The 21,713-nt window shown below is 38.8% G+C and overlaps 1 protein-coding gene across 1 annotated transcript; it reads left to right on the plus strand.

Moving 5' to 3' along the window:
* The first annotated feature begins 1,764 nt into the window (after nt 1-1,764).
* LOC141910878 (uncharacterized) lies at nt 1,765-13,548 on the plus strand. The gene is made up of 10 exons (XM_074801741.1): nt 1,765-1,934; nt 3,894-3,987; nt 5,238-5,492; nt 5,934-6,150; nt 6,226-6,270; nt 6,547-6,819; nt 7,149-7,208; nt 7,622-7,723; nt 7,817-8,382; nt 8,798-13,548. The coding sequence occupies exons 1-10, from the start codon at nt 1,774-1,776 to the stop codon at nt 8,855-8,857; spliced, it is 1,833 nt and encodes a 610-aa protein (XP_074657842.1). The 5' UTR covers nt 1,765-1,773; the 3' UTR covers nt 8,858-13,548.
* The last annotated feature ends 8,165 nt before the right edge of the window (nt 13,549-21,713 follow it).

Raw genomic sequence — 21,713 nt, forward strand, 5'->3', positions numbered from 1 at the left:
ATTTGGGAAAAAATAAGCTAAAAGTTAATAATATGATATGTGAAAATAAAATGATGTATGAATGTAAATCAGATTGATTACTTAATCCTTCGTTTCCAGAGTATTTGGCCAGGTTTATCTCTGGTTTTAGTGTGGGGAGCCATGGACTCACGGTTTAAGAGTCCATGGTTGTGGGCCATAGACGTTTCTGTTTTAGAGTCTATGGTTGGACCATGGGCGTATAAACTCTCGTTTATAGTTTATACGTCTATGGTGGTTGGACTAGTTGTTTTTGAAAGTCTGTGTTTGAGGAGCTTACGGTATAATTCCTCGAGCACAAACTTGGCATTTTGTATAATTGTTACATGAGAATAAATATGATTGATTTTTTAAATTTGTCATTCGTTGAGTTGTTACTAAAACGAAGCACTACTAAAAACGAAGACTATATGCACCTGAGAAAACCGACCAATTTACCTTTCCAGCAGAGGTGGTACAGAGTGCCCCAAGTGATGATTTCGAGTATCTTCGGACTTCTTTTTAGTCATGCATAGTTCTAATACCCCAAAGTACAGGCCTTCGTTTTAGTAGCGCATAGTTTTTAGTAACACCCCCATTTCACTGCCCTTAAGGTCCTGATGGAAAATAGAGGATATATGAAGTGTTTATTAGTAGATTGTGCTAGCTGTATTCAAATTGACAAGTGAACAATTTTATCTTGTCGATTGCATATAAGCGGATACCTCCAAAATACTTGACAGTTGAACAATATTTATATACTCGATTTATACTCTTGTTGAATGCATAGAAGAAAATACCTCCGAAATACTTTGCATTAAATGTAATATGTGAGAAAATAACCAATTTGATCATGTCTGAGCAAAGGTGGATGAAAATTAAATCAAAGACTGTTAATCATAAGCTTTCCAGTTTGAATTCGTGTTTTTATCTCTGGTTTTTAGGTTGGGGACTTTTTTGAAACACAGGTCATGTTTTATGTAAATGACTGAGGCACTTCCTCAAGTACATATAGTTACCTGTCATTAAGGTATAATTGTCGTTGTGGGATAAAACGACATGTTCATGTCAATTGTTTATAAAACACTGATTTATTAAGGTCACACTATCCAATAAAGTTGGACTAGTTGTTTTTGAAAGTCCATGTGTTTGAGGAGGTTACATTAATTCCTCGAGCACTCTTAGCATTTTGTATAATTGTTGTATGAGAATAAATATGATTGATTTTAGAATTTATCATTTTTTTATAGTTAAGTATAGCAAATCCTGAATTGAGGCCTAAATCGTTTTAAGATACGTCATTTAAGATAAACTGAATTAATGAAGAAATTAAATCGATCTAAGACCTTTTTATGAAACTCCTGTGTTTTATTCTTGCAATCTACTTCTTTTTTTCAACCCAAAAAAAATAATCCTACCAACTGGTCTGCCGATAAGCTTTTATTTTTATATCAACGGCAAAACCAATACCATCCTCGCTTGCCAGGGGTCCGATCAGTCCCGAACTCGCTTTCACCAGCTCGTTCGGAGAACAGCTTTAGCGTAGTGGGTTCGAATCCCCTGACAGGTGAAGATGGTGGCAGCTGGCAACTAGCAACTGGCAACGTCGTCTCAGGGCTTCCATACGGAAATAGTCAGATCTTTCGGTTTCACTTAGACTGGTTGCCTGTGCCAAATTGAAGATAGAGATCGGTAACCAGTCTAGGTTTCACTTCGACTCCGATACCGAAGTTGAACTTGGAGGGCGCCACCATACGGTAGTTAATAACGATCAAAATGGCTGCTAAGCGAAAACAGGATGAGAAGCACCTGAAAACACTGCGGGAAATAGTGTCTTTAGCGCACAATAAACACTGTTTCGACTGTCATCAAAGAGGACCGACTTATATCAATATGACCACTGGTTCTTACGTGTGTACGGCGTGTAGCGGTATTCTGTGAGTACAGTTTTCTTCGCTCCTGTCAAAAAATTTCCGGCACGTCACACTCGTTAGTCTGAGTGTTGACCGTTTAGAGCTACAGTCATATAGGGCCTACGTGTTAATAAGTTTAGGGTTAGACTTAGGGTTTGTTATTATTATGATAGGTAGTTAGTAACAACGCTGTGGTTTAACTTTAGGTCAGTAACCGGACAGAGTGCGGTTTAGTCAGTATTGAGTTGAGTAACCTCTTAAACCTGTACTTCCGCTATTTTACCTACATTATAACTATGTATATATAGTATTAACTAATAAAAGTAACAATGAAATCATCATATTGGGTTTAGAGGGTTAGGGTTTCGATAGGGTTAGTGTCGAGAGGGTGAGAAGAGGGCCCAGAGGGTGCCGTTTTACCCCTAGGGATAGGATTAGGGTAAGGTGAGGTACTTAGTTAAAACATTCAGTTGGTTTCAGCGAGCTCGGTGGTCTAGTGGTATGAGGCTGCGCTAGTAATTTACTGGCCTGGGTTTCTGAGTATCCGCTCTATTTTCTCTTACTCAGTTCTCCACACTTTCCTTGAATTTTCTAAGTTGCGCACATGTGCGGCGTAAATCAGCCGATCAGCGACGATGTACGGTAAAATAGCAGAAATAAATACTCAGCCGTATACGGTAAAATATCCATTGCGTAACCTGTAACTCCTGAGAGTGAATCATTAGATTATGGTATTAAACCTGACAGTGGTTTTGTCAGAAACTGGAGTTCAGTAACCGGACTCAGTCAGTTAGTCAATAACCAAACTCTGGTTTTGGTCAGATTAATCAGTAACCAGACTGCAGTTCTGTCGACAGTAACTGGACTGGTTTGGTCAGTAACCGGACTATAGTGTAGTCAGTAAATAATTGGGCTGTAGTTTAATCCGGATTGATTTAGTGAACTGCAGTTAAGTCTGTAACTGCACTTGTTTATAGTCAGTTAGGGCCTACCCGACTGGTTTAGAATATAAGTGGGCTGTAGGTAGTTTAGCCAGTAACCAGACTGTGGTTTATTCAATGAATGGACTGTAGTTTAGTCAGTAATTAGACTAGTTTAGTCACTTACCAGACTGCGGTTTAGCCCGATTGTGATTTAGCCAGTAACCGGACCATAGCTTGGTTTGTTAGTTATTTAATGTGTCCTACTATCTATGCTCTAATCTCAAGGTATTAAACACCCTTACACTATTAATTAGAAGACAATCTTGGATATCAAATCAGATATCAAATATCTCTTTTTGGCTAATTCAAAAATTGGAAATAATGAAAACGATGCTTCTATTGTTGTGTTAGCCTAAACGGAAGCAGGACTTCCTAAACCCAGCTTAAGCTGGTCTTGAAATGACTAGATTCCATAACTCTAATCTGCGTGTATTGACATGATTGAAATGTTCAACTGAAGCAATACATAGATTAGTCTACTACTGTGGTGGTTGTAAAGCATGCTATTGACATAATTCAATTAACCTAATATTTATATGGCTTATCTCGTATATTAAAGAACATTTTGTTTATGCCCTTCCTAGATATATTTTCCGCCTTACTTTGAAAAACATTGAAGCGTCCTTCCTCACATCATTAACCCTTTCCTGTTATATACGGTCGTATAGAAGACTAAAAAAAAACGTAGTAAATAACATTCAACTTACTGGATCTTCACGGAGAGTAGTAAGGTGCTGCCCTCTAAATACTTAAACTTACTTGAATTAATGAAAAGCAGGTAGCATTTTGGTAAAAGGTTGGATTTCATCGAAGTTTAAAATTGATGATCAAACGAATAAAGGGGCCACACAAAATACCCGAATACGGCCCCAGCTGAATAAAAAAACTACAGGCAAGTCAGGAAAGGGTCAATGCTCATTCATACTACGTTACTTTATAACGCTAACCGTCTCAAACGGATTTTCTCATAATTCTCGCTTTTGAAATTCGTCTTTTACAGAAGAGGGATAAATCCTCCGCACCGTGTGAAATCGATATCGATGACCAGTTTCACTCCCGATGAAATGGAATTTATAAAATGCCACGGCAATGATGTACGTATGATTACTTCGTTGATTAGTTTTCAACGAAAGAATTTTCAATCCATCAGTGAAGTAAATGAGTTGTTTGAATATTTAACCCTTTCAGTGCGTCTACACTGCAGTGCGGTGTATGAATTGGTGATGGATTTTGCTAGTACACCGCACTGCGGTGTATTGATGTAATTAGTAATTAGTTTTTATCTCTATTGAATGATGGTAGCACCTGTCAAACATAGTGAAATAATAGTAATTAACAATACACCGCACCGCGGTTATAGACGCACTATAGTGGTGTTCCCATTATTCAACACACTAGGGTGGAATTTTTCAAAATTTTCAAATTATCTCCAGCACTATAGGGTATTGATTAGTCAGCACTGAAATGGTTAAGCTGCAGCCTGCAACCATTCAGACCAGTATTGAGTGAATTCCTGTGTGATCAGTTTTTGAAAGTGCGCTGATAGAATGTCTTTAACTGTTCATTTCAATTAGAAATGTTTCCTAAACGTATATGAAGTATGGACAATCAGTTTTTGAAAGTGTGCTGATACAACATCTGGTGTTTGTAGTTAATTTTCGATTAGATAATGTCTCAGCGGAAATACTGAACACATGCGAAGCTTGGATGATCAATTTTTTAAGTGTGCTGATAAAATGTCTGGTGTTTGTAGAGCTTCATTTTCAATTAGAAATTTCTCTGGGGGAAGCACTGAACAAGTGTTTCGCGGACGATCAATGGCTGATAAAATGTCTGATGTCTGGTGTTTTTAGTTCATTTTCAATTCGAATTGTCTCCCGAACACATGTGAAGTCTGGAAAATCAGATTGCTGATAAAATGCCTTTTATGTCTCTAGGGTTTGTAGTTCATTTGTCGACCAAATCTTATTGCATATTTGTCGATAATTGAGCGTGATATGAATTGACTTTTTGTAATCAGGAATTCAAAAACTGATAGTTGCAGGTTTGATTATACAGTCAATTATTTATCATCCGCCACTGATGTCCTGTTAGTAGATAACTGAACATTTTCATTGAGGAGAAACTAAATTTTTCTAATCGATGATTCAAAATTTTGGCGTAAAACCGAGGGTGGCAGGTAATCTGAGGAATACTGTTTTCAATAAAACTTTCTGTGAAGTACGAAGATTATGTATCTGGATGATGAAAGATTGTTGATAATGTAGGCTTATGTCTGGGTAGGTGCTGGGTCCAGACCGACAGAGATCCTGTTGAACTCGAGAGATGATTTTCTTTCTTTCAGTTTTGTCGGAAAGTATGGCTCGGTTTGTTCGATTCGCGCACGAATCCGGAACCGGACTCGAAAGACGAACAGAAAGTACGCGATTTCATGACGCAGAAATACGAGAAGAAACGTTGGTACGTCGCTCCGACCGACGCGATGAAAGAGGAAGCTCGTAAAATGAACGAAATCGTCGATAAAAAGTCGGAGACGCGACCGTTGAAAACGTTGCTCGGAAGCAACGTGCCAAAAATAAACGTACAAACTACAAAATCGGTATGTTATGTATTTACTCTCTCTCTTTTATTAACTCTTTTTCATCAGATCTCTCTCTCTCTCTCTTCCTCTGTCATTCTCCCTTCTATCATTCCCTATTTCCATCTAGCCTTCTATTTTTCCTCTCCCTCACTCTTCTCTGCCTCTTACTCACTTTCCTGTCCTCTCTCTCTTACTCACTTTCTGGTCCCTCCTTTTCTCTTCTTTTTCCTCTATCTCTTACTCACTTTTCTGGCCCTCCCTCTCCATTTCTCTCCCTCCTCTTTCTTGCTCCCTCTGCCTCTCACTGCCCAATCTCCCCTTCCTCTAATCTTTCTTTCGTGTTACTGCTTCATTGCTCCATAACAGTAAGAGAATGGTCAAGAAAATTGATATAGAAAAAATGATTTAATTCTGAAAAAATAGTTACCGTAATGAGAAATACAATTTTGAATATTTCAGAATTCCCTTCCACATCCACCGGCCGGTGTCAGTATAGCGAAGCCAGTCGCTGACTTGCCACGAGCGACAGCGCCCGTCATAACACAAGAAAAGAAATCGGCATCGTTCGACCTGCTGGCGGATTTCGGAGGCGACCCGTTCGCGAACACGGCCCCGGCAGCAGCACCCGCCCCTCAACAACAACAATACACATCGATAGCGCAATCGGCATCTACTGGTTCGTATTATATATCGATTGTTGCTACGATGTTTGTCAATGGTACGTTGTAAAGTTGTTCGTGTCTATTTTCAGACGGTTTCGCGAATTTCGAATCTGCTTTCGCAAACAATTTTGTCGGTAAGTACTGATAGCGCGGTGTACTGATGTTAAAAATGCCGATAATGATAATTTATTGAGCTAAAAAATCTATATGAATGTAACAATGAATTTTCCGTTTGATGATGAAATTAAGTCAAAACTTCGCAAATGTTAGAATAGATTGTTAAATCAACTGTGGGTTTTGTTCATTATCAACAACATCATTGACAGTAGGGATACTTGTCTATTTTTCCCCCCTTGATCCTTCGACTTTGTATTTACTGTTGAACTTAATCGCTACGGTTTCTATTTCAGCACCTGCGCAGCCTCCACCAGCAGTCGTTCCTGCCGCCGATGCGACGGCATTCTCGAGCGCGATGCCGCAGTCGAGTTCGACGCATTCGGGTTTCGGCGCGTTCACGACACCGGCGATGCCGCAACAGAATACGGTGATGTCACCGTCGACCGCGTCGACTCCTGGTCAGGCTTCGATGACATCGTCCACCGGATCGGATAAATACGCGGCGCTCGCCGAATTAGATACCGTTTTCAGCGTTGTCGGTCCAAACGTCGACTGGGAGGGAAAAGGTACGTCTTTTTTACAATGAAGTTCAAAAGCACCACGTCAATTACCAAGTTATCTAAACACATTCGGTGTCTAGCGAACAGGGTGACCACAATTCTGGAAAACTGGGAAAACATAACCAATTTGATACAATTTGATAAAACGCTCACTTATCATATATTCTTATTTATAATCATTCATGTCGAGTGTGTTGCTGCAATGTTCAATTCGCTTTTTATACGTTTCGTAGATATTTTCAGTTGATGCATGTACATGTATTTTGATTATATATATATATTTTATTTCTATTTTTCGTGATTGTGCATTTTCTTTTTTACGTTGCTTTTTACAGTGGAAGCGCCCACTAGTACGAGTACTGGTGGAAGCGGTCTGAATCAAAATTGGACTAATGGTGAGACCCCCACCCCCCATCCCCGGTTGGCCTGAGCAGGACCCAGTTTCACGAAACGGATTATTTTTATTGGCAATCTTGATAATTTCAACTCTGACATTTCAAATAACCTTCATGAAACTGGGATGCCATTCTTATTTCTTTGTCAAACTCGCATTAAGATTGTTTTGTTCTAAACAGAAAGATAACTATAAAAATTTCAACCAGCTGTAAAAACAAGCACATATACTTTACACACTCGTCAACCTTCGGCTTCTTGCTTGGGGTCGGTCTTTTCTGTTCTTTTGAATTCAATATCGGATTTTGCTTTAATTGAAAAATATTTTACATCGAATTAAAACGATTTGTACTGTAACGTATTCTTTAGTGTAGCTGACGTATGTATGAACTTTTATGATATTTTTTGCCTACAGGTGGCGGAAGTAGCTCGTGGACAACGCCCTCTAGCGGTGCATTTGGTAGTAATTGGAACACGGTATCAAACACAGTATCTGCCACCAATGCTTTTAGTTCTGGTGAGGATTTATTTAAGAATTTTGTCGGTTAATAATGCCTATTACAAGACTAAAAAACTTACCTTTTACTTCAAACTTATCGCTTTGTTTCAGGTCCTAATCCATTTGGAGTGAGTTCTTCGCCGTTTGGTCAGCCAGCTCCTGTCAGTAGCGCGACGGCTGTACCTAACCCATTCTTAGCCAGTAGCCCCCCTCAGCCCGGTGGCGCATTCAGCCAGTCCGGATTCGGGCAATTCGGCGGCCATTCGACGGCACCGCCCGCGACTCAAAACACCGGCGGTTTCGGCGCCGCATTTGCCAACTCCACGACATCAACAAACTCTCAAACTCCATTCGCCGTACAAAACGGAGGACTTAATAGCGCAAACTGGAACGGATCGGCACAGCAGCAACAACATCCAAATCAAACTCAGAACTTATTCGCTATGCCAAATTCATTCCAAACGTCTGCGGCTGCCCAGTCGCAGGCGAGCGGTGCTAGTTTTCTCGGAACGACACCGGCGAATCAGTTCGGCGGTAAGGTCGGTCAGCAGCAAGGATTCGGTCAACAGCCGTTTGCGTCGGCCGCATTCGGTCAGCAGCAGTCTCAAGGATTCGTCGCTAACTGGAATACTGCCCCGGCCCCGGCGGCTCCAGCCGCGTCCAGTAATCCTTTTATGGTAAGTTTTCACGTTCATCTGAACTTTATTACGGGGGTGATTTCAGAAATCGGTGAGTTTTACGTAATGTTGTGTGCTGAAAATTTAAATAATGAATTTTGTGATAAAAATACTTAGTGTTTTACCAATGGAAGCATATATGTGTATGTGTACATTACATGGTCCCTACAACTCCTTGATTCCTTGAAAATTTCTTCAAAACCAAAAATGTTGCCCAAAAGTCCTTGAAAACTCCTTGAATTTTGATATATATTCTTTAATGCTACTTTTCCTTAAGGCCTATTTTTTGCAACTTGTATCAAGAAATTTTCATAAATCGCTGAAGAATCTCAGTAAACCCCGGTCCCGCTGGCGTATTTTCACGCGTTCTCATCAAAATTCTCAATTTAATTCTCGATGTTTTTCTTTTTTCCAGAACCTGGCTTCTCAACAAGCGGCGCCACCTCGTGGAAGTTCGACGAACCCGTTTTTGTAACCCGCGGTGCTGTATAGGAATGACTCGTATCTAAATCTATTATTCTATCAATGATGATGATGATGATATCTATTAATATTATTATTATTATTATAGAAAACAATCGTTTATCTAAACTCATACAATACGTACATAAAAATACGCTAACTCTATAGACTGTATTTACTCCATTCAGCCAGTTTGGATGGCTAAACAAACATCAGGAAGAACGTATTCATTATACAGCATTATATCTAACCGCGAAGTCCCCAGTTTCATGAGAAAGTTCCACTCAAATATTAGCTTTAGTTGTTCATTGATTAGTTCATGATTTTCAACAGACTTAGGAATTGACTTTATTGTGGAACTGGTGGGCTGGTTTTGAACCCGAATTACTACCAGTAATAAGACTGTTTCCAGGCTAGTGTAATTCAAATGACTTTAGGAGAGTTAAAGTTAAAACTGGTCTGACGTTTCTATGTGCATATTCTGTATTAAGTTCCACACTCATGAGAAACTATTTCAGCGTAAGGTCCGGTTTCACGAAAAAGTTTTAAACTCAAATTTCTGGTTTTGCTGTCAATCATTACTTCAAATCCAATGAGGACAATATCATAATTCGAACCGATTTGAGCTTTAACTTTACCGTGAAACTGTATCTTGAACGCCTTCAGCTGGAATCAGTAGATGTTTAGTTAAGGACGCTGTCAAATAGGCTGATGAGTGTAAGAGCCACAACGTTTTCAGTTAAGCTTGCAAAATGTTTAAACGACGTAGAAATTTGACCAAAGGTTTATCCTAGGCTGTGCTTTTTAGTGAAGGGTGGTTGGGTGTCGTTTATATGTACCATATCTTCGGGCTAATGAGCTGACTTTTTCCGGCCATGTAGCCGGACATTTGACCAAAACATGACTGTATAGTGGTGTTTATGAAGGGGATTGAACTTTTTGAAAACGATTTCTACTGGGTACATATTTTATGGATGTCCTAATCGAGTAGTTTTGGCTGGTGTGTATTTACATGTTTTCGCGTGTTATCATTCACAAGATTTTTTTTTTAATACATCAAAGAATGAAAATGGTGGATGTGTTTAATTTATTTCGACAAAGGGTGAATTTGTCGTTTGATTTTGGAACTGCCGGTACTAACTTAGAATCTGTAATTGTAGAAGTCAGTTGTAATTGATTAGTGGACCCTATTCACCCTCAGACATTCAATACTTTATCACCATTTAACCTAATTCGATCATCCAAGCTTCACATTTTTGATCGAACTTCAGACATCGGGCGATATTTCATAGGCCCGCTTTATGCGTACGTAATAAACGAATGATCCTTAATCGTGACATCGCTGAAACAAATGTTGAATGTCTGAGGATGTGGTTCTACTTAGGATTGATAATGCCTGCATTACCCTATAGGGAATTCATGATAATTACTGTATGAAATTTATTAAATCCGTGGTGCTTCATTGTGTAATGAGTGAGGAAATTTTTTTTAAATTACTGTGCTGCACGTTGTGATGTGTTGATTGATGAAAGGCCTGCCGCAGTTCAAAAATCTGTTCTACTATAGGAATAAACGTCTGCCATGTAAGGGAGGTGAAGGTCAGTTTGTAAAAGCCATTACGATTGGCCCATTCATCTTTACTTCATTTTATTGACAAACTGATTACTGAGAAGTGACAACTACACAAGCATGCATAAACCCAAGCTACAAACAATAGTTGAGATGACTCGAGTTAGATGAATAAGATACCGGTATTCTTGTGTAGACTATTGGTCCTTCACTTCCAATTCAAAATGAAGTACCGCGATCGTAATCTTAACTTATATTGATATTGAAATGGTCTTTGAGATATTGGACAGCAGTGTTTGGGTTGTTTTTTTTTTTACTACAACTCTATAGTAAGGTTCAGCAGTGGTGAATCTGTGTGCGTGTGTGTTACATTATCCGTGCTTCCAATACGTTGAAAATAATAAGGAAAGGGTTCGTTCATTAAGTATCTACGCATTAGTCGAGTCTCCCTACGTTTCTATCTTTTCGACAAATGTTTACTTGGGATTGATATAGGTTAGATATATGCGTGGGTATTTTATGAACAGTCCCTAAGCATACTGTATGTATTTGCATGTGTATAAGTATATATATATATATATATAAATGAATGTATACCCTCATTTTTTGTCAAGTACCTCATTCTTTATTGAGTGGTTATCGGTAGAAAGTAACACGTACTGTCTTTTCTTGATTGCCCGAATGCGGATTGCGGGTTTTTGTATGAGCAAAAATATCAATAAGTCACGATGTTCTTGGTCCTGGTTCCACGATGGTTTTGTGAGTTTCATATAGAGTTGATGAGTTACTTCATTTTCATATACGAAATTTCAACTCGAGGAGACTCGCATTTAATCCTCATTTTTTAACCTGGCTCCTGGAACGCTGTGTTAAGTAGAATTTTCTGGCTTTGTTGCCTATGCCTTGTGTTGCATCTGATATAGAGGACTTGCAGCTATTTTGATATGCCTACGCTGTACTGGTTGGTAAACACTGATTTATTTGACAGAATTTCGAAATTTGTAAATCGCCCTTATTACCTTTTATGGTTAACATATGGTAAGTCTCCAGCGCTGGCTAGCCAACAACTATAATGTCACGTGTGAGACTTCTATAATATGGTCATGTGTAGACGTTTTACCGTTTTATGGTCAAGTCAAGAAACACACACGAGCCCTTGACTGAGTTCAGTGCTCTTTTCGGTAGTCTATGCTCGTGTACGCGCTGGGCTTTCAACATTGTGCTACGGTGTTGTTTTTCTGTTATTATTTATTTTTGTGCGCAACTATATATGTTTATTTTCTATGATGAAATCCGGTGCACCGACATCTAAAGAAATGCATGGTAGATTTACAGAAAAATAGGCCAGGTTAGACTGGAGGTGATGCAAATTTTTTATTTTTCTTTTTCTAATTTACTGATTAGTATTGGTGCTGGGACAAAGGAATTTCGTTACAACAAGCTGAAAATTTGTTCATTAATACAACCAATGAACTTTCATTAATCAAAATGTTTCATTTTGGTCAGTTCCGATTGTTATATCAGAGTTTGTTATAATGAAGTTCCTCTGCGTACTATCATCATACATTTTTCAACAACTGCTAGGTCTTGAGGGGTGATTCCACCGCGCTACAGCTTCATACCTGCATAACACTGGTCAATCCAAGGGGAGGTGCAGGGGGTGCGCATCCCTCCCTGAAAATTTCAAGAAATTTTTCGGCATAATTAAATATATTAAACTGGTAGCTAAAAAAGTTCAAATTCATAAGCTTGTTCTCTGTATTTCCAAAAAAATGAGTTTATCATTGCCCTTTAAATTTAATGAGATACCGTATTTTGGGGGTGTACCCCTCCCTAAATGGGACCCTAGATCCACCCCTGCATAAGCCTAACCTAGTAAAAGTATGATTTGCTGTAGATGCGGGAACTCTCCTCAAGAGGGTGTTGTTACTCTATGATTCCTGTTTTAAACTGTATCCTCTCCTATGATTACTGTTTATTCTATGTTATTAGCGATATTCCAGAAACTGTCTTGCACCGAGATCTCCGGTTCCAGCTGTTAGATGTGAATTAAGAGTTTATTTCCGCCAGTCGCACAGTTCTGAGTTTGAAGAGTTTTTTTTTTTTCATTTTAATTAGGAGTTAACTCTTATTCAAAACTGTGCAACTGGGTCGAGTTATTTAGAATTTAAACCGAGAGTTAATCCGAACCCAGAACCCAGTTCTGCAGTTGTCAGTTAGATATATGTCCACAGTCAAAAATCTATTTATCGACACATTGAATGCAACTCTTATAATTCTGGTTGGATCCACTATTACCACTTGAGAGTTGGCTAAGAAAATTAATACCTTGTTTCTCATTTCTGCTGAACTTAAAAAGTCGACCTAGCCGGCTGCCTATCTATTCTATACATTATTTTTTTTTAAATCATCATACCAGGCAGTTATAGATATTGCAATTTACAAATTTTATTGCAGTTTACAAAAGTAACCCGGCCGATCAGGAGAAACAAGGTGTCATTTAATTTTAGCCTTATCTCGTAGTTGATTTTTGTTCGAACAGTGACACCAGTTCTGAGCTATGGTTGACTATTTGATCGACCCATTGCCAACTATGAGATAACTCTGGGAATGTTCTGTAAGAATAACTGTGGCAGTCAGTGTCAGCCTAGAGCTTAGGGTTCATACGTAGAAGAAATCACATCTAGTACGATAGAACCGGGCTCCCGGTGACTGTAAAACTGTGAATCATTATATCCCATGTTAGTTATATCCGGTGGAATGAGATTAAAAGATTTAAAAAATTTCTAGGATCTTTTTGAGTTCCGTCATTTGCCACTAGGATCGCCACTGTTGCTTTCGCTAGTCCTTTTCCACTAGTTCCGGTTCTAGTCTTAGTAGTTGAATTTTCAGAGTTGTCGAAAAATTTCCCGTTCACAGACATTTTGTCTGTTTGTATTCGACAGTTTCTTTTTTTGCGGAGAATGTCGTCAAAATTTGCAATGTATCATAGAGAATTAAAGAGTGATAATGGACTATTTTATATTCCTTTCATTGAACGAATTATAATTCCGATACTTATATCTCGTCTTGTTTCACTGTAAATTTCGAAACCTCGATGAAAAAATAGTCACGGTTTACTATGAGAAATAAAAGCTGAATTGATTTGAAGAAAAGAAAAGTATCTTCGTCTTGAGTTCATTGCTTGTTTGTAGAATGGATTTGAAGTTGAGACAAAATGCTGAGTTGGTAAAGAGAAGAGATAAACGCGGATATGCCTGTCTGATGCTGGAAAGGCTAAACAAGGATGTCCCAGGTTCAAACCCAGATATTGATTCTGCATGTGTCCAGATGCTGGGTCTTCCCATCTCCTGCGGTTGGTAATACATTCCAGGGTTATCAAAAAACGATTAATCAGAGCCCAGATCAAGCCGGTAATTAGTCCCGTTGATAAATGATAGAAATATAGGTAATCAATACGGATTTATACGATGTATACACGATCGCCATCTATTAGAATTTCCCGGAACTAACTTTTTTTACGAATTAAAGCTGCATATTCGGTTATTTTAGTCTAGCGCACATGCGCCATCTACTGGATAAAGATATAACTGCTGTCGAGCATGAGCTAAGATAATTGTATTATTCTCCTACAATTTCCATGCCACGTAGACGGAACAAATAATTCGGAGGATGCGGACGACCCACTTTTAAGATCAAAGTCCCAAATTTTTTAGTTCAAAATTTTGTTGTTTTTTTTCACATTCCCGATATTACATAAATATTTTATTTTTGGTCCAGAAAACGGCCCTCTCAAGCTTCGAATTTCAAAAATTAAGGTTAGAACTTTCAAGCAATTTCAGAAATGCTGGTTAGTCTTCAGCGCTCGGCGGATAAGGTGCTAAGTATCGGTTTCAGGTTTGTACGGAAATCTCTCCTCCAGGGTATCGGGTCCTGTTACTGAGTTTCTGGTTTATTTGGTCGAAATAATATATTAATATTTGGGCGGATATCGTGCGGTTTCAACAGGTTTTATACAGGATTCATCACGTACAAGATGGTTGGTCACCCCTTACCGCGGAGTTTCCGATGTTCGATGTTGGTATGGTGCACGTATTTCAAACTCTAGTTTTCAGAGGTTACACAATCGCTGCAGCACACGACAGATGACAGAAAATCGTCACATCGTGCAAACCGTTTTTGCTGACGAAGATTATGCTGACCTGCAGCACGCGAAATATCTTTGATCTACACGGATACATGATATTTACCGAAAACCGCTTTCGCGCACAGAAAGTTTTAGAACTTCTTTTACAGTAACTGCCTCGAGGCATTTTACTAGTGCAGTAACTTTTCTGCAGTTCTGGATCTGCAGCAACTTTAAAAAGACCTACAGACAAAGCCGAGGCTTATTTCAAACTAAGAACCTTCGACGATAGGAAATCTTAATTAGGACAATAGAAAATACCAATTTATGCAGATAATTTCGTATTCATCATGAAAAATCGATTGTAAACGTTAATTAAGATAGAATCTGAATTTCTAGATTTCTTTAATTCCTGCAGCTCGGAATCGGTTCATAGATTATTGAGACAATATGAGTTTCACTTATGTGATTTATGTAAGGCCCCATACAAAATGGAAGATACCAAAGATATGCAATAGTTTGGTCGCATTCGCTACATGCAGAATTGCGTATACTATGAATATGCGCTGATATTTGTGTGCCCTCTACAAAACTTGATGAGCTTCTCAGTGGCGGATCCAGGAGGTGTCCATGGGGGTCTGGACGGTTTAATATGAGAAATAAAAGCTGAATTGATTTGAAGAAAAGAAAAGTATCTTCGTCTTGATTTCATTGCTTGTTTGTAGAATGGATTTGAAGTTGAGACAAATTGCAGAGAAGGTAAAGAGAAGAGATAAACGCGGATATCCAATGTTCGAACTCATTATATTGATGATGGTTAATCTCTAAAGTTGTCTGTCTGATGCTGGAAAGACTAAACAGGGATGTCCCAGGTTCAAACCCAGATATTGATTCTGCGTGTGTCCAGATGCTGAGTCTTCCCATCTCCTGTGGTTGGTAATACATTCCAGGGTTATCCAAAAATGATTAATCAGAGCCCAGATTAAGCCGGTAATTAGTCCCGTTGATAATTGATAGAATTAGAAATATAGGTAATCAATACGAATTTATACGATGGATACACGATCGCCATCTATTAGAATTTCCAGGAACTAACTGTTTTTACGAATTGAAACTGTATATTCGGTTATCTTAGTCTAGCGCACATGCGCCATCTACTAGACAAACATAGGACTGCTGTCGAGCATGAACTAAGATAATTCTATTATTCTCCTACAATTCCCATGCCACGTAGACGGAACAAATAATTTGGAGGATACGGACGACCCACTTTTTAGATCCAAGTCCCTTCAAAATTTTGTTTTTTCACATCCCGGAAATATTTTGCCGTATATTGTCCAGAAAACGGCCCTCTCAAGCTTCGAATTTCAAAAATTAAGGCTATCTAAGAACTTTCAAGCAATTTCAGAAATACTGGTTAGTCTTCAGCGTTCGGCGGATAAGGTGCTAAGTATCGGTTTCAGGTTTGTACGGAAATCTCTCCTCCAGGGTATCGGGTCCTGTTACTGAGTTTCTGTTTATTTGGTCGAAATAATATATTGATATTTGGGCGGATATCGTGTGGTTTCAATTGGTTTTATTCAGGATTCAACACGCACAAGATGGTTGAATACCCCTTACCGCGGAGTTTCCGATATATGTTTGATGTTGGTATGATGCTCTAGTTTTCAGAAGTTACACAATCGCTGCAGCACACGACAGATGACAGAAAATCGTCGCATCGTGCGAACCGTTTTTGCTGACGAAGATTGTGCTGACCTGCAGCACGCGAAATATCTTTGATCTACACGGATACATGATATTTACCGAAAACCGCTTTCGCGCACAGAAAGTTTTAGAACTTTTTTTGACGCCTTATAAAACGTTACCATTATGAAACCTAAACAATGCTAACCATTCAGCGTCATTTTACAAACGACAGCCGTAAATCGATGTGCAAAACGTCACAGGTTTATGTGTACACAAACAAGCTATCTGGCAAAATATTATTGACATAGATGTAGAATGGCTTCCTGTGATTATATAATGACCTACATTTGAACGTCGAAATGTTATATTGCATTGAATATCATTAGAAGACGTATTGTAATAGTAAAGGATGTATGATTATATCAGAAGCGGCAGGCATAAATAGAAATGATAAGTAAATCGGATTATTCGGTTAAATGGCGGATGTATACACGATGCAGAAGTCTGATATAAAAGTCAGACCCTGACGTGGGCATGCCGGTGGAATGACGAAGCTATCTACGATGTGTGTAGGGCCGGCGTGAATTTCATCAGCGGCTACTAGCGGTCAATATGAAAATGTGTAAACATATAATTTCAATATTCAATCGTTTGTGAAAATATGTTTGATATTAGGAGTATGCAAGTTTCGTGAGATTAGCAATTTATAATAGCATAGCTGTCATATACGGCTCCGTGTCCTCTGATGGCATGTGTATTAGGTGACAATTCAATTCAATTCTTTATTGATCCTTATTACATTGAAATTCCGGGATAAAATTCCCAAATTCAATAAATACAAATTTTAAAATAAATTAATACAACATACATGACACACGGGTAATTCATACAGAACAACATAAGCATGTTATTTTAAATGACAATGTCTACTTCAACCCACCCAGACTCAAGACTCTAGGATATCGAGTGACAGCCAAACCCGTGGCCCGGGACCGGGCCGGCTGGCTAGGCCACACATGCTCGAAGTCATGATGAAGCAGACATCAGAAGAGCTCTTTCTTCATCCATGGAGGCAATGAAGTTGCAGACCAGCTTAGAGGCATAAGTAAATGAAGTCGGTCGCAAGTTCGCGATCAATTATTGAGAATTTTCAATAAAAAAATTTAAACCACTACTAGAGTCGAAGACCTGTATCATCTACCCAATCGCCAAATCTCATCATTCCCCAAATTTCTTAAAACTTCGATTTCAAATTTGCAATTCCACAAGCTTAGCCCAGAAATTCTACATTTTTTCCCAGGCGTCAAATAATTTTCTAAAATTAATTTTCTTGTTTACAGTAACTGCCTCGAGGCATTTTACTACTGCAGTAACTTTTCTGCAGTTCTGGATCTGCAGCAACTTCAAATAGACCTACAAAGCTGAGGCTTATTTCAATCTAAGGATTCGACGATAGGAAATCTTAATTTGGACAATAGAAAATACCAATTAATGCAGATTATTTCGTATTCATCATGAAAAATCGATTGTAAACGTTAATTAAGACAGAATCTGAATTTCTTGATTTCTTTAATTCCCGCAGCTCGGAATCGGTTCATAGATTATTGAGACAATATGAGTTTCACTTATGTGATTTATGTAAGGCCCCATACAAAATGGAAGATACCAAAGATATGCAATAGTTTGGTCGCATTCTCTACATGCAGAATTGCGTATACTATGAATATGCGCTGATATTTGTGTGCCCTCTGCAAAACTTGACGAGCTTCTCAATGGCGGATCCAGGAGGTGTCCATGGGGGTCCGGACGGTTTACTATGAGAAATAAAAGCTGAATTGATTTGAAGAAAAGAAAAGTATCTTCGTCTTGAGTTCATTGCTTGTTTGTAGAATGGATTTGAAGTTGAAACAAATTGCAGAGAAGGTAAAGAGAAGAGATGAACGCGGATATCCAATGTTCGAACTCATTATATTGATGATGGTTAATCTCTAAAGTTGTCTGTCTGATGCTGGAAAGACTAAACAGGGATGTTCCAGGGTACAAACCCAGATATTGATTCTGCGTGTGTCCAGATGCTGAGTCTTCCCATCTCCTGTGATTGGTAATACATTCCAGGGTTATCCAAAAATGATTAATCAGAGCCCAGATTAAGCCGGTAATTAGTCCCGTTGATAATTGATAGAATTAGAAATATAGGTAATCCATACGAATTTATACGATGGATACACGATCGCCATCTATTAGAATTTCCAGGAACTAACTGTTTTTACGAATTGAAACTGTATATTCGGTTATCTTAGTCTAGCGCACATGCGCCATCTACTAGACAAACATAGGACTGCTGTCGAGCATGAACTAAGATAATTCTATTCTCCTACAATTCCCATGCCACGTAGACGAAAAAATTATTCGGGGGATACGGACGACCCACTTTTTAGATCCAAGTCCCTTCAAAATTTTGTTTTTTTCACATCCCGGAAATATTTTGCCGTAAATTGTCCAGAAAACGGCCTCTCAAGCTTCGAATTTCAAAAATTAAGGCTATCTAAGAACTTTCAAGCAATTTCAGAAATACTGGTTAGTCTTCAGCGTTCGGCGGATAAGGTGCTAAGTATCGGTTTCAGGTTTGTACGGAAATCTCTCCTCCAGGGTATCGGGTCCTGTTACTGAGTTTCTGTTTATTTGGTCGAAATAATATATTGATATTTTGGCGGATATCGTGTGGTTTCAATTGGTTTTATTCAGGATTCAACACGCACAAGATGGTTGAATACCCCTTACCGCGGAGTAACCGTTATATGTTTGATGTTGGTATGATGCTCTAGTTTTCAGAAGTTACACAATCGCTGCAGCACACGACAGATGACAGAAAATCGTCACATCGTGCAAACAGTATTTGCTGACGAATGTGCTGACCTGCAGCACACGAAATATCTTTGATCGTCACGGATACATGATATATACCGAAAACCGCTGTCGCGCACAGAAAGTTCTAGCACTTTTTTTACAGTAACTGCCTCGAGGCATTTTACTACTGCAGTAACTTTTCTGCAGTTCTGGATCTGCAGCAACTTCAAATAGACCTACAAAGCTGAGGCTTATTTCAATCTAAGAATCTTCGACGATAGGAAATCTTAATTAGGACAATAGAAAATACCAATTTATTCAGATTATTTCGTATTCATCATGAAAAATCGATTGTAAACGTTAATTAAGGCAGAATCTGACAATATGAGTTTCACTTTTCGTATGTGATAAACGTTAGGCCCCATACAAAATGGAAGATACCAAAGATATGCAATAGTTTGGTCGCATTCGCTACATGCAGAATTGCGTACACTATGAATATGCGCTGATATTTGTGTGCTCTCTGCAAAACTTGACGAGCCTCTCAGTGGCGGATCCAGGAGGTGTCCATGGGGGTCTGACAAGCTCCCATCAGAATTTCATTTGCAAAAAAAATCAAAATCCCTCTCATCTAATGTTGCTGATTTGCGTTTTGATTACGAAATGCAAATTTAAAAAAGAATATTAGATTTTTGAAATAAAAGATATTTGAAATAAAAAATGAAAATATTTGCTGAATGGAAATTCGTATGGGAACATATCTGCTCGTGTAAAACCCGGAGCCAGTATTACAGGCCGGTATTACCTTTAACTCGGGGGCTCACTTAATTCATTTTCAATTTAATTAGCCCTCGGGTTAAAGGTACCGTAATACCGGTCTATAAAACATGTGTGTTGTGTACATGTATAATGATTATACGTTTAACTCAAATAGGGGCATTTGTTTTATGATCGGTTTGCACAAACCGTCTCGGTTCGTAAGAAAATCGTCTTTGTTCATATCGGTTTACAACCTGGTTTTGATAAACCAGTGTCTTTGTTTAGGCGTAAACCTAAACGGTTTGCATAAAACGCCTAAACCGTTGTTTTTCCTTATTCCTCTGTTTCGTTTGTCACGCTGTTTTCATATAGATTTGGTAATTATCCGTTCAACCTGACCATAATGAGCTATTCCCGAGTGGCAGGACGCCATGAGTTTTTTTTTAATTTTCATAATCCAATTCATTAACCGCAAACTAATATGAGATACACAAAAAGAAATGAATTTTGTGTATCTCATATCATTTTCCTGTTAATGAATTGGATAAGATGAAAATTGAAAAAAACTCATTAGTAATGAGTGAACAAACTAAAACTAGACGAACTGCGAAAATCAAGAATTTCTTCTGTTGCGTCATCATTTTTTTCTTTTCGTTGAATTTGTAACGTACGCGTGTTTACTAGAATCATTTGAAGATTTTCCGACTCGACAGCACGAATTTTCTGATTGGACCTGATTTGACCAATAAACGATTCGATAAAGCTTGGCAAATTTCTTCATCGTGTCACAGTGATGTTGTTCGGTATGGAGCAGCGACTAAGAGCGCTGTTTACGGCGTCGCTGATCGTCCGTCATGTTTTCATCGCACGCGCTGATCGCGCAGACTCTATCGAGGAATCGTCTGTGACGGTAAGCTCGTCTTGTAACGACACTTGGTACCCCGTTGATTCTACGTCCGGTTACATCGTTTCACCGAATTATCCGTCGTTAACGCGCGGTGTTGAATGTGGTTGGTTCATCAACAGCTCTTTACCGGGGACTTTTCACTCCCAGGCATACTACAACATCGAGCCGTCAATATTCTGCAGTGATAACTACCTTCTCTTTGAGTCTGATAACAGATTCTGTGGTGATGGAAAACATGAAATTCACCGTAACAACTGGATCTCGTTGATGTTTAGGAGTAACGTCGATGGTGCGCGAGGTAGTCGGGTTTATATCATATATCGTTATGAACGAAGCCGATTGAAAATAAGTCACAACTGCGGGAAATATAATCTTAAAATGAATGAATTGGAAACGTCGACAGGATACAAATACACTATAAGCCGAATAAAGATTTGTCAATTGTTTATGGAATGGATCGGAATACCAGATGGTTTTGCTATGAACCTGACTTTATGCAAGTTAACTCTTATTCTACAACCAGCTGCTGATCCAGCGACGACTCTAAATATCTATGACGGATGGAAAACCAGTGAACCTATAGCTCTTGTGCGAGAACAAGCCGGACATCCACCTTCATCATTTTATACGAAAACAAATAATGTCATCATCTCTTTACTATATCATCGAGTGTGGAGATGTCAGTTACAGCTTTTAGTTCGGATGTACAAAATATCAGATTGGAACGTCTCTAATCCGTTGATTCAGATCTCTAATAACGAATCGGGAGTGCTCATTCCCGGTGACAAGAGTTTACACGTAATAACTCGATCAAAACACTTACACTGCTGGTCTATCTCAGTGCAGGTGTTACAGTACGTCGTCTTCAACTGGACACGTGATCTCGTCACGTCCGGTGATGTCATTGGTGTCTATAAACTAGAAGGTTTACGCGTTGTAGGAACAGATATTCTACTTGGTTACAACTACCTG

This window comes from Tubulanus polymorphus, chromosome 9 (genome assembly GCF_964204645.1).
Source record: "Tubulanus polymorphus chromosome 9, tnTubPoly1.2, whole genome shotgun sequence".
NCBI lineage: Eukaryota > Metazoa > Nemertea > Palaeonemertea > Tubulaniformes > Tubulanidae > Tubulanus > Tubulanus polymorphus.

Excerpts from the sequence above, each read along its gene's own strand:
- LOC141910878 (XM_074801741.1), top strand. The coding sequence starts at position 1,774 with ATGGCTGCTAAGCGAAAACAGGATGAGAAGCACCTGAAAACACTGCGG. Across the intron at positions 3,988-5,237 it reads TAAAATGCCACGGCAATGAT|TTTTGTCGGAAAGTATGGCT; the intron begins GTACGTATGATT and ends TCTTTCTTTCAG. Across the intron at positions 7,209-7,621 it reads GAATCAAAATTGGACTAATG|GTGGCGGAAGTAGCTCGTGG; the intron begins GTGAGACCCCCA and ends TTTTGCCTACAG.